The 13,615-nt window shown below is 43.8% G+C and overlaps 1 protein-coding gene across 6 annotated transcripts in view; it reads right to left on the reverse strand.

Moving 5' to 3' along the window:
• Window positions 1-13,615, reverse strand: part of LOC133124414 (microtubule-associated protein 2-like) — an 81,221-nt gene that overhangs the window by 9,826 nt on the left and 57,780 nt on the right. For 4 of the 6 annotated variants that reach the window (XM_061235609.1, XM_061235612.1, XM_061235611.1 and 1 more), the window contains 5 exons: window positions 9,135-9,407; window positions 4,147-7,752; window positions 3,334-3,534; window positions 2,063-2,197; window positions 658-740 (listed from right to left, as the gene is read on the reverse strand). In XM_061235609.1, coding sequence (XP_061091593.1) covers window positions 658-740; window positions 2,063-2,197; window positions 3,334-3,534; window positions 4,147-7,752; window positions 9,135-9,407 — 4,298 coding nt within the window. The remainder of the gene's footprint in view (window positions 1-657; window positions 741-2,062; window positions 2,198-3,333; window positions 3,535-4,146; window positions 7,753-9,134; window positions 9,408-13,615) is intronic. The other 2 variants (XM_061235613.1, XM_061235610.1) reach the window with 1 other exon arrangement.

Raw genomic sequence — 13,615 nt, forward strand, 5'->3', positions numbered from 1 at the left:
TGATAAAAGCTCTGAGTCTGAGCTTTGACCATGCATGAATAATTTGATTACAAACAGAGAAAAGAAAATATTAAATATAAAAAAGCAGAAAAAAGACACGCTGTCCCCACACTTTTTAATGGTATGGAAGTGTATCTGTGTGCATGTGTGTACGTGTACATTGCATGTGTATGTGTGCGTACAGTACATGCATGTGTATGTACAGAACATGCATGTGTATGTGTGCGTACAGTACATGCATGTGTATGTGTGTGTACAGTACATGCATGTATATATGTGCGTACAGTACATGTACCTGCATGTGTATGTGTGCGTACAGTACATGTACCTGCATGTGTATGTGTGCGTACAGTACATGCATGTGTATGTATGCGTACAGTACATGCATGTGTATGTGTGTACAGTACATGTATGTGTATGTGTGTGTACAGTACATGTACCTGCATGTGTATGTGTGTGTACAGTACATGCATGTGTATGTGTGTGTACAGTACATGCATGTGTATGTGTGTGTACAGAACATGCGTGTGTATGTGTGTGTACAGTACATGTACCTGCATGTGTATGTGTGCGTACAGTACATGCATGTGTATGTGTGTGTACAGTACATGTACCTGCATGTGTATGTGTGTGTACAGTACATGCACGTGCTCTCACCGCGGTCCTTTCCCGGGACTTATGGGCAACGCTGAGCGGCTGCCGCCCTTCTGCCACCCCGATGGCTGGAGAGACTGATAGAACTAAAGTAACACAGGAAGAGAGAGAGGGAGAGGGAGAGGGAGGGGGATAGAGAGAGTGAGAGATGGAGGGAAGGAAGGAGGGGGAGAGGAGGGGAGAGGGAGGGAGACAGAGAGGGGGGGTGTAGGGAGGGAGAGAGGGGGAGGGGGGAAGGGGGAGAGAGAGGGAGAGAACGAGGGGAGAGGGAGAGAGAGGGCGAGAGGGGGGAGAGAGAGAGGGAGGGAGAGAGAAAGAGAGAGAGACTAGGCATGTTAAAACCAGGCTATTAGAGATTGATGACAGAATAGCTGCACAGGCAGAGAGCAGCCAGCCCTTACACATGTAAACTGCCACACTGTGAATATCCGCATAAGATAATCACACCATCTCCATGCAGATAATCTTCCAAATAGAGCTTGCACAACATCACTCATTACATTGCACTGCTTAACACTGCAGTTGCCAAATACAGCCATTTAAAGATGCAATGTACAAGTACCCAGTTATTGTGTGAGATATGCTTAGTTCTGCAGTTCCTTGGTAGGCACACAATCACAATCAAATAATATTTCAGATTGTGTAAGAGAGTTCACATTTACAGGTGGTGAAGCAGTGGTAGACAGCAAGGTTTCGGTTAAGCGCTCATCATGTGCACATCTTGTCCTTGTCATACAAAAAAGGCAAAGCACTGGTCAAGGCATTCACATGGTGATACGTATCTCTGTAAGTCTCTTTTACGAGACACACAAACCATAATTTTCCTGGTAAAACAATGAAGTCTTCAGGAAAAGCTGTGGTAGTTCATGTACTTATATTCCACTGCCAGACACTCTGCCAGTCTGCAAGCCTTTCACACAAAACACACCTCTGAACAACATTCTGCCTCCACCCAAAAAGAGGAGAGAGAGAAAAAGAGAGAAAGGGAGAGAGTGGGAGAGAGCGAGGAGATAGAGAGAGAGCAGACTCCAGACCAATATCCTGCTAACACAGCTTGCTCACAAAAGCACGATTCTCAGTAGCCAATCAGAGCCAAGGAGAGAAGCAGCAGAGGCGCATGTAAGCTGTGCGGAACATGGTGCAGTCCTGCAGTCTAAAACAGTGAAAAAAAGGAAAAAATAAAACAACATGGAAGGAGGACTGAAGCTGTCGAACAACCGAGGAGCACATCTACAGACATACCAGGAAATTAAATAAAACACACAGCCAGGTGCTTAAATAAAACAGCACTAACAGCAAAAAGAAAAAGAAAAAAAACAAAACAAAGCAGAGATAATTCTAGCAATGAGCCACGCAATGTCCACGTTTTGTCAGCCACATTGCAGATCGCCCGGGGCGGAATGGTCACCTGCGGGTTTCCGTTTAGCACTGACGTGCTGGGCTGGCCTGGGCTGTCTGGCCGCAGGCCTATAAGCGCTCTTCCGGGAGGGAGAGCGCGTCTGAGACTCTGATTTTTTAGTAAGATCAGCCTTCTTAATCACAGCTGTCAGAGGGAGAGACAAAGTCAGGGAGAGCAGAGGAACGAGGGCACACACAGAGAGGGAGCAGCGTGATGGAGACACCCACACTCCGCTCAGCACTGTGACATGTAAATAATGAGGAACATGCCTGTACTTACAATACTGTTACCCCTTAATAGAACCCAACATTATAATATATACAATCTGACATGCACGCTAAAACAAAATATACACACCAAACAAATTATATTGGTTGTCTACTTTCATATCCTGTAATACAGTATACATGCTTTAGAGTACATTTTATCGGACAAGAATTAGAGCAACAAAATAAAATAATCATTCATATGCTACCCTTGAAATAAATGATGGCTTTCTTTAGTGGTTTATATTTCTAATGGGGCCTAATAATACAATCTATTACCTTAAATATACCATAAAATCCATAGAAATCCATAGAAATCCATAGAATATACAAGAGATGGCGCCCATTCTTCTTGTTTCTATATATGTTTTTGGAAGTAAATATGTATATACTTGAGTTATGCAATTGATGCAGTTATCACAAAAGATCCTTTAAATATTCATATGGGGAAGGAGTGGTGCCTTCATCATCTGCCAATGGTAAACACTGGGGAAGTTACAAATCAAAAATGAAGGTATAAATAAATAAAATCCAGTTTTTAATAAAAAATAAATACAATAAACATGATCCCTTAAAGCTGGGGTAGGCGATCTTTGGTTGCGAGCAGAATCTGGGCAGATTCTGATATTTTGAATGTATACAGCGGCGAAAAACCCACCCACCCACTCTCCAGTCAGCCTCTCTGGGACACGCGATTTCGATAGGCAGGTAAGGCCGCCTCCTGGCTGAGAGCTGCCCTCATTGGATACCGGGAGCAATGAAAAACGGAAGTCCTGAACTTCCTGGGACAGTCACAGATAATGGATTTCCCCCCCCCAGAGCAGTTAATGTATTGCTAGCTGTCGGAATGTGAAGAGAATTTAACCAAATATTACCAAAAATAAATAAATAAATACTGCCTACCCCAGCTTTAAAATGACGCTTTTCCAAGCAATTCAATTTTGACTACTGAGAGAAATATGGAAAAAAAAATAGATGTCACAAACTGCCCGGTGTCATGTCTATGGTGGGAACCTTTTTTCTTCCTGCCCTCGTCCCTGGGCCCGGAGCTGCGCTCTTTCCGGACGGGCCGGCGCTCGGGGGTGGAGACACGCGCCCTCGCTCGGCCCGCGGATTTCGCCCGCATGTGCTTGTCCGCAGACGGCCTCGAGACGACGGGACTCTGCACTTTGGGGAGCGGTTCAATTTTCTCTGTCACAATGCTCCTGTCATCATCTGCAGTGTGGAGGGAGGAGCGGAAAGAACATTGGGTCTGTGTTCACTCGGCCCAACAGACATGCGTGACATCATTCCTGACATCACGCACGCGTTAAGCATCAGTAAGTATCATGAAAAGATAATACAGTATTGCCATTCAGTAAAGATCAACGAACATGCTATATATGTAAATAATTATGTGTATGTTTTGTAGACTTTACAATCTTTCTTCACACAAGGATTATTTTGTGGTCACATATAATATAACTGCAGTGGTAATTTATATAATTTTTTATATAAATGTGAGAATGATATTTCATATATTTTTGTAAATGCTGTCCCACAAACTGTATGTTGCACTTTCATGTATATAGTTTTCATGTACTGACCATCTATTTAATCTTGTGTAGATTTACACATGCATGACTGGCAATATTTCAATTTAAAATATAAAAGGAAAATAACTAAGAACTTAAAAGCCACAAAATTTATGTGACATAAAATTTACATTTTATGAAAGTGAAGTAAATCATATTCAATTCAATAATCTGATATAAGCTTTGAGTATATGTTTCTCTACATATCCTAGAACAAATTGTAAAGTTACGGTTAGCTAAAAAATACTGGCACCTTGAGTGTCCACCCAGGCACTGTCTGTGTCTAAGATGGAGTCGTCGATGGTTGTCTCGTCTCTGTAGTCATCCGTCTCTGTTTTTGGCTCGCTCTCTGATGCCGCCTCCTTCATGGGGGAGGTGGTCATCTCAGGAACTTCTGGGACATCTGAAATCTCCTCAAGACTGGCAGCTTCCAGAGCAACTTCTTGGGCTATTTCAATTGATTCCTCTTCTTCTTCTTCTTCTTCTTCTTCCTCCTCCGGGTGAACTTGTACCTGGTCATCCTCAGGTGGGGCAGAGAAGCGGACGCTGTGTCCGGATTGTTCTCCCTCATCGATGGTTTGCACTACCGTGATGAAGTCATCTTCCACAGTGACCACTGATTCAATGATGGCTCGGGGCTCCAATGTCTCCACAGCAGCTGCTTTTGCACCTTCAACAAGCTCTGCCTCCTCAAGCCCCTCCTGCTCCTTCTCCTTTCCCAGACATACTGATGCTTGGACTTCCTCCATGACTTCTTCAGGCTCTTCAGCCAGTTCTACGTCTTCATCCTCTTGCTCACTATGTGCTCCTGGGGCAGTAGAGGTACCTATAGCAGGCTGTGAAGATGCTTCTGGGGCATTTCCCTCTAGAGTATCTGCCTTTATTGCCTCTAATTCCAGAGGGACCTGATCCTTAGATTGCTGAAGCTCTGGTTCATGAATATCGACTTTCTCCACATCTGTAGAAATCTGCTCCTTTGGCTGCTGATCTTCCTCTTGTTCATGGGCATCTACTTTCTTCTCATCTGTGGAAAGCTGCTCCTTTAGCTGCCGATCCTCCTCTTGTTCATGAGCATCTACCTTCTCCTCATCTGTAAAAAGCTGCTCCTTTGGCTGCTGGTCCTCCTCTTGTTCATGAGCATCTACTTTCTCCTCATCTGTAGAAAGCTGCTCCTTTGGCTGCTGGTCCTTCTCTTGTTCAGGAGCATCTACTTTCTCCACATCTGTAGAAAGCTGCTCCTTTAGCTGCTGATCCTCCTCTTTTTCATGAGCATCTACCTTCTCCTCATCTGTAAAAAGCTGCTCCTTTGGCTGCTGAACCTCCTCTTGTTCATGAGCATCTACCTTCTCCTCATCTGTAGAAAGCTGTTCCTTTGGTTGAAGAACCTTCTTGTGTTCAAGACCGTCGACTTTCTCCTCATCTGTAGAAAGCTGTTTGCTTGGTTGCTGAACCTTCTCTTGTTCAAGAACATCTACTTTCTCCTCATCTGTAGCACTCTCTACTGATGATGCTGGTGAAGGTTTTACGGGTTTTGCAATTCTGTCTTTTGCAACACCCGTGAGCTGGTAGACATCCTCAGCATCCACCTCCTCGTAGGCCTCCTGGTGTACTAAGTCTGGCTTGTCCTTCACTTTTTCTCTGAGCTCCTGGAGCTCACGTTCCTCCTCCACGCTCAAAGGCCTGCTCTCCATCTCCAACTTACGGATTTTGTTTTCGGCGTCGGCTATTTCAGCCTGGGTTGCTAGTTGGGCATCTCTGTCTATCTCAGGCTTTGTTTCATCAAGGGTGATTGTAACAGTCGGTGTCACTGGTCTATCTGGCTGACTTTCCATAGCCTCTGTCCCAAATCTATCTGGTGGCACAGGAGATGCCTCCCTTGACAGGTCTTGCTCCTCCACCTCAGGAATGATTTGACCTTTGATGTCACTAGTCAGGCTAGTCTTCAGACTGAAATCCTTTGGCTTTTCCAGAAGTAGTTCTGCAGGTTTGATCACAGGTGTAGATTCACTGTCTTTGGCGGCAAGTGCTTCAAACAATACAGTTTTTTCTCCAACCACATATTCACTTTCATCCTCCTCTACGTCTTTGGGCATTTCAGTTTCTTCCTCTGTCTTTTCTTTGGCTTCTTTTTGTTCTGCTACTTCTTTTTGGTCTTGTGCTTCTGTAACTTCCCCTTCCACTGTCATTAGCTCCTTCATACCTTGATCCTTCTCTGACATAATTGTGGGGAAGATTTTGGGAGGAGAGTCCAAGGGACTGTGTACATCAGCAGGGGAGGGCATTGGGCCAGAGTACTCATTAAAAACACAGTAGCCCAGTTCTTCCAACTGGCTCTCGCTTCTTGCTGCCGTTTGGCTCTGATCACCTAGCACTAATTTAGCTAAGGAATCACCCATGAGCACATTAGCAGGGACAGACTTCCTCCTCATCATTTCTGAGTCACTACCATCAGATGTCAGCCTTGGTCTGACACCTGCTAGGTCCAACATCTCAGGCAGGTCAGGGGCCATCACGGTACCATTTCTGTGGTTGAACTTCATTGGGAAGGGTAATACTGGAGACTCAGGCTGAGAGCTTGTCTTTGGACTGGTTGTGACCGCTGGTGGGGAGGTTGGGGGAGAGGCAAATGAAGGAGCGGTTTCAAGAATCATCGGAGGGAAATTTGGTTTCTTTTCCACAGAAGGGGTGGTTACTGGAAGGTACTCTGCAGACTCATCCAGACTTCCACTTGTATAGGACATGATATCTGTGGCCAATGGGGAGAAATTCTTTGGCTGCCCCTGCCCTCCACTTTGATCCATTGGTGCGATGGAGATGTTTAAGGAGTAACTCCTCTGCTCCAGAGACAGCTTTCCAATTGACAGCTCATCCCTCCTCTCTGTGACTGGAACGGGCCCATGATCTTCCACAGGGCTCATCCTGGCATCCCCTTCTGGGGACTGCGTTTGTGTCAGTGTGGTATACCCAATTTCAGGAGGTGAAGGAGTGGAGACTGGTTCAGAAATCTTTTCTCTGGCATCACTAAGCTCATAGTACCCTTCCCCTTGCCCCCTATCTTCATCTTCCTTCAGAGTTGACGTCTCAAAGTACGCAGACATTCCTGATTTGTCCTGCTCAATATCCACATCTTGCAATCGATCAGCAGTGTCCATGTGCAACTTCAAGTCATCCTTTTCACTGATGGCTTTTCCTTGATCAAAGATCTCCACTTCACCTTTGGTGTCCATGGGGACAGTTTGGCCCTTTGCCTCTCGCTTTCCAAACACATCCACAGGTCTAGCAATCGAGGCTCCCTGCTGGGCTTCCACCTCCTCAAAATCTGAACTAAATGCAACTTCTTTCCTTTCAGTAGTTTCCTTACTTCCACCCACCATTGTGATTTCCACGTCCTTTGTCTTTTCCTCATCAGATTTGACTTCCATCTCCCTTTCTCCACCCATACTCTGAGGTTTGACATCCATTATTATCTGCTCTTCATCCTGGCTGTCCTTAGAGTGGATATGACCACTGCCCATGAGCGCTTCCAGAGGGGCCTGCTCCTGAAGGACAGGCCTATCCTCCTCATCTGAGCTTACTTTAGAGGCATCGGTCAATTCCTGCCCCTTCCAGTGGTCAGCGGGGGGTTGGGTTGACGTGTCAGGCTGCTTGGAGGATGGTTCAGTGGCCACTTTGGGGTGTTTCTGACCATTGACTGGGATCTCTAGAGCAGGTTTAAAGGGCTCTTCTTCTTCTTCTTTTTCTGAAGTGAGTGGTGCTGGGCTGAACGAGGCGGAGTGTTCTTCCAGATCTTTCTCTGCAAAGTCTGAGCTGGCGGCAGCAGCCTGCATGCTGTCTGGCCTCCCCTCGTCCATCTTCAGGGCTGCAAGCAAATCTGAGGTAGTCTGGTTGTTCTGCGTCACATTCGCTTTGCTTTGCTTGCAGCAGTTCCCACAGGCCAGAGCATGACAGACGGGCAAAGCTTTCTGCCAGTGCACATCTCGCTGTTAAGCGCAATGCATGGCACTGATGGACGAGCATGGGGCAGCATGTGAGCACACATTGATTCAGTGAGGGCTTGGAAAATGGTATGGATCTCTCAGGGGTCAGCATGCAGTGCCATGATGTTGGATGAATGACAGAGACGTGTACATGGAGCAGTCGTCCATGGCATTGTGAGAAGTAAACATGAATCTGACAAGGAGTGAAAATTTATTCTTCTCATTTTCTTTATTGCTCTTTGGATTATGATAACCTTATAAATTGCCTATTAGTGATACAATCACTGCAGGTATCAAGACACATTGTCATAATTAAACCACCATATTTGTGTAAATAAAATAAAACATGTAATTAAATTAAATTAAATGTTAGTTGAATCATACATATTTCTTATAATAAATACATTTAATATAAATCAGTTTTATCAATATGATCAGCAGACATAATTTCTGCATTTTTGCATTTGAATATATTAACACTTATTATCTTATTTTTCACGGTTGACTAAGAGCTATAGATATAAGAAATAAATATTTCAGATTGAGTATAAAAATAAAAGTGTCTGAGATAAGTACACCTTTGTTTTACAAATAAAAAAGAGTTTATTAATGTATTGTAGCTTAGCAAGGTATCAAAATCCAATTAGTGCATTACAAAAACAGATGACATGAGACAAAAAAAAAAAAAGTTAAAGGAAAGTTGCAAAAGTACATATGAGGCTTTTACAGGCACAAAGAAAACTCAATAAAATGAGTTTTAAGAAAAGCTGAGCCAAAACACCATAATTTCAGAGGATTTACATTGAATCCAGTGCACAAAAGACAGGTGGATAAGGTATTGGGATAAATCATTGATTTTATCAACAATGTAGCTGGCAAAAGGACAGTAAGCAATGGGTTAAAACCGATGAGACGTTTTGGTCTGGAGGGTATAGCATTAAGACATTGCATCAATGCAGAAAGCACAGTAAGGTTCAGCAGCAGAAGCATCGGTGAATGACAGTCGTGCCCGACAAACGTCCTGAAACAAACATACAAACAGGAGCAGAGCAACAACAACACAAAGGCGATAAACCCCCCGTGGGTGTCAGCACTTCCACACTGTGTGTCATAGCTTGAACTTGCCAAAGCAGCGGTGGGGGAGCCTTTTTGCCTTGCAGAGTCAGCCGAAGGTGGGAAGCTTTGTGCCGTACCTACCCCGCCCAGAGGCTTAATAACAACAGACAGGAGGCATGCATATTCGGGAGCAGTGGGGGGAACACACCTTCCTCGGGACCCTTGTCCAACCCTGCCTCATTGCCACTCCCATTGGGGGCTTCTGGGGGAACGCTAGCTGCCTCGGCCTGTAGACAGGGCTGAGCCTGGACCTCGCCTAAGTTCTCTGCCTGCTCTAAGGGCTCCGCCTCGGGCCCCTGCTCAGGTTCCTCCCCACTGCTCTGCCGCTCTTGCTCCTCAGGAGCTGCCTCTGCAATCTCCTCTTCCTCCTCGGCTTCTGTGAGCTCCTCTTCGGAAAGAGGAAGCAGTGGAGACGTAAGGACTACGGACAGCACAGGGGTAAAACTCAGCAGCCAGTTCCTGCAATAGCCCCGGTTTTACACGTGTTTGGTGAAGTCTAAACGACCATGTCATTTCTCTTAATAAAGTTTTATCTTAATAGAGATTATAACAACAAAAGGGCAATCTGTACTTTCTGCATGTCCATATGAAATGGCTTTACTTTAGTTGTAAATCTGTGTTTGCGCGATCAAAATACCTATGTAGTTAGTGTAAGCTGTATAAATAATTCAAATAATAATAATTCCAGTGGGAATTAAGGTTTCTTGTATGTGTGTTGCATTAGCTTCCCAATAACATCCCAGTCACCCATTGGGTACACGTCCTTGGGAAGCGTGTCAGTACTTTGATTTCTGCTCGATAAAAAGCATGACTGTACGACAGTACGACAGTTAGACATTCTCGGCTAATTCTTGCACTGATGCAGGTTGCACCATGATAACTTCATAACATGAACAATTAAATACACAATTGTTGATTGTCTACACATTAGGTAGAAAAAAAGGGGAGATAAATAGGCAAAATAGGCAAATTATTCACAAATGCAAGACTCACTCTTACATGAGGTAATCAATGAATTGCAATATTTGGGCACTGCAATTAATAAAATAAAAGAATTCCCAGCCATTTAGTGGATCAATACATCTATAGAAAATGTATATTAAACAGTAGTAGACAGTGGGTATTTGTTTTGACAATTACTTTAAGTAATTACTTAATGATGAGCTACTGTAGGTAGATACAGTCAGGTCCATAAATATTGGGACATCGACACAATTCTCATCTTTTTGGCTCTATACACCACCACAATGGATTTGAAATGAAACGAACAAGATGTACTTTCAGCTTTAATTTCAGGGTATTTACATCCAAATCAGGGGAACGGTGTAGGAATTACAACAGTTTCTATATGTGCCTCCCACTTTTTAAGGGACCAAAAGTAATGGGACAACTGGCTGCTCAGCTGTTCCATGGCCAGGTGTGTGTTATTCCCTCATTATCTCATTTACAAGGAGCAGATAAAAGGTCTAGAGTTCATTTCAAGTGTGCTATTTGCATTTGGAATCTGTTGCGGTCAACTCTCAATATGAGATCCAAAGAGCTGTCACTATCAGTGAAACAAGCCATCATTAGGCTGAAAAATCTAAACAAACCCATCAGAGAGATAGCAAAAACATTGGCTGTGGCCAACTAAACAGTTTGGAACATTCTTAAAAAGAAAGAATGCACCGGTGAGCTCAGCAACACCAAAAGACCCGGAAGACCACGGAAAACAACTGTGGTGGATGACAGAAGATTTCTTTCCCTGGTGAAGAAAAACCCCTTCACAACAGTTGGCCAGATCATGCCAGATCAACTATTGGTGAGCCTCAAAAACAGGAAGACCAGATTAGAGTTTGCCAAACAACATCTAAAAAAGCCTTTACAGTTCTGGAACAACATCCTATGGACAGATGAGACAAAGATCAACTTGTACCAGAATGATGGGAAGAGAAGAGGATGGAGAAGGAAAGGAACTGCTCATGATCCAAAACTTATCACCTCATCAGTGAAGCATGGTGGTGGTGGTGTCATGGCGTGGGCATGTATGGCTGCTAATGGAACTGGTTCCCTTGTATTTATTGATGATGTGACTGCTGACAAAAGCAGCAGGATGAATTCTGAAGTGTTTCGGGCAATATTATCTGCTCATATTCAGCCAAATGCTTCAGAACTCATTGGACGGCGCTTCACAGTGCAGATGGACAATGACCCGAAGCATACAGCGAAAGCAACCAAAGAGTTTTTTAAGGCAAAGAAGTGGAATGTTATGCAATGGCCAAGTCAATCACCTGACCTGAATCCGATTGAACATGCATTTCACTTGCTGAAGACAAAACTGAAGGGAAAATGCCCCAAGAACAAGCAGGAACTGAAGACAGTAGCAGTAGAGGCCTGGCAGAGCATCACCAGGGATGAAACCCAGCGTCTGGTGATGTCTATGCGTTCCAGACTTCAGGCTGTAATTGACTGCAAAGGATTTGCAACCAAGTATTAAAAAGTGAAAGTTTGATTTATGATTGTTAGTTTGTCCTATTACTTTTGGTCCCTTAAAAAGTGGGAGGCACATATAGAAACTGTTGTAATTCCTACACCGTTCACCTGATTTTGATGTAAATACCCTCTGCAGTTAAAGCACATCTTGTTCGTTTCGTTTCATTGTGGTGGTGTATAGAGCCAAAAAGATGAGAATTGTGTCGATGTCCCAATATTTATGGACCTGGCTGTATAAGACAACATTGTTTGACATCAATTACAATAGTTTTACATGAATTTTGCAGTAATATATTCACCTCTTAGATATATCATATATTCTCTTGAAAATGGCTTCGACTGTAATTCAGCAACAAGAACTGTAACATCATTATATTCAGCTAAATAGCATAAGTGATATATTGATTACTGTGTGTTTTTGAACATGCAGGCATGGAATGCATGTGTCCCACTAAAAATATAATGTATGTGTTCCTTCTTCTCAGTGTCACTCAGCATCCCTCTTGACTGACAGCTTAATTGCCTGCTTTACATAACTAGCATCGTGTCAGCATGCCTTATTAAACTCTGCTCTGTATTTAATTCTGTGACTGGAATAACATATGTAAACACATCATGTTAAAAATAAATCAAGGCAAAGGATACTCTTTGTTTGGATGGCGACATCCTGTGACAGTAATTTCTAAATGTATAGCGTGTATATAAGGTATACAGATACATACAATAACTACAATAATATGAATGGGTAAAAACATTAGGAAAATGCGTACTATGTACAATTATGATTGACACAGTCATATATTGAAAATCGCTCCTCCACGATAAAAGGGTTCTAATGAGACACAGAAGCAGAGGAAGCTCAAATGTAAAACAGATATACAGTAGATGAATGGCTGGAGGGACGGATTATACCGTAGAATCGCTGAACTCGCCATCATACATCAATATATCAATAAGAGAGTCAAAGTGTCCCGTGTTACAGTAATGATAGACAAGTTTTTCTTTAGTTTGGTTGTGGGCCCAATGGAGTATACACTGGACATGTGGGACAGCTTCAAAACATGCTTTTGTTCAAGGATTATTTTAGCGATGGTCGAAGGGGAAATAACAAAAAATGGTCATATTCCCCAAGTTTAAGCTCTTTGTCCCCACGTCCCAGAAAGTCACAGAGTTTCCAGAATGCCTCAGTCAGAATGAGCTACAAAGAACTCAGGGAACCCCCCCCCTTTGCATTAGTACAGTAATCGGGACCAATGTGCTGGGTGGATTACCACAAGGACATAATGGCTGTTCATAGATCCACAACAACTTCATACTCTGTTGAAAGCTCACACACATTTGCATAAAAAAAAGAAAGTATAACAACTTTGCATGTGTCATTTGAGTTAACTATGTTTACACGGTTGCTCTGCTGTGTCATCAAGAGTAAAAAAAGAAAAAAAAGAAAAGAAAAGAAAACTTTTCCTGTTTGTTCCAAATGCAAATGCTTAATGCTAATGCTAATGCTAATCCACAGGCAGTATGAGCACCCCCAGGGAGCAGAGCAATTATGCGGTGCACAGAAGCACCGCTTCAACAATCTGAGGTGTTTCCTCTCATTACGCAGTCAAATACCAGCTCCTTTACCAGAGAATTAATATGGGCCCTGAGCCGTCGCACGGCGAGCTGCAGATTTTACATTCCTAAAAGAACAGAGGGCCGCAGCTTAACAGCCTACTCTGCAGCCCAAAAGAGTATGCTTTTATTATCATGACTTCTGCTGAGCGTGACTGGACGTGGGTGTTACTGCCACACGCACTGTGGGATGCAGGGATAGAGAGGGTCTGATTTTTGATTGGCTGTGCACCCATCCGAGTAGGCCAATCACGATGCACTTCCTCGCAAGGTCACCCTGTCACCTCTACGCAGGTGCCCAGTTATTGGGAAAGAGGTGAAAAGCCTTCCTGTGACCTACAACAGGTGAGAAGCATGGGGGGAGGAGGGGGGGAGGGGTTGCTGACTATTGGGGGATGGGGAGGCGGGTAGGGAGGTCATGTGGGAGTTGGTGAGCGGAGCGGCATGGCTTGGTCAGACACTGAGAGCGGACATTGGTGGAGGAGAGAGAATGCACATGACCTCAAAGAATCATGCGCATTGCTTTTTATTTTTTTTATTTTT

The sequence above is a fragment of the Conger conger genome, chromosome 3, assembly GCF_963514075.1.
Source record: "Conger conger chromosome 3, fConCon1.1, whole genome shotgun sequence".
Classification (NCBI taxonomy): domain Eukaryota; kingdom Metazoa; phylum Chordata; class Actinopteri; order Anguilliformes; family Congridae; genus Conger; species Conger conger.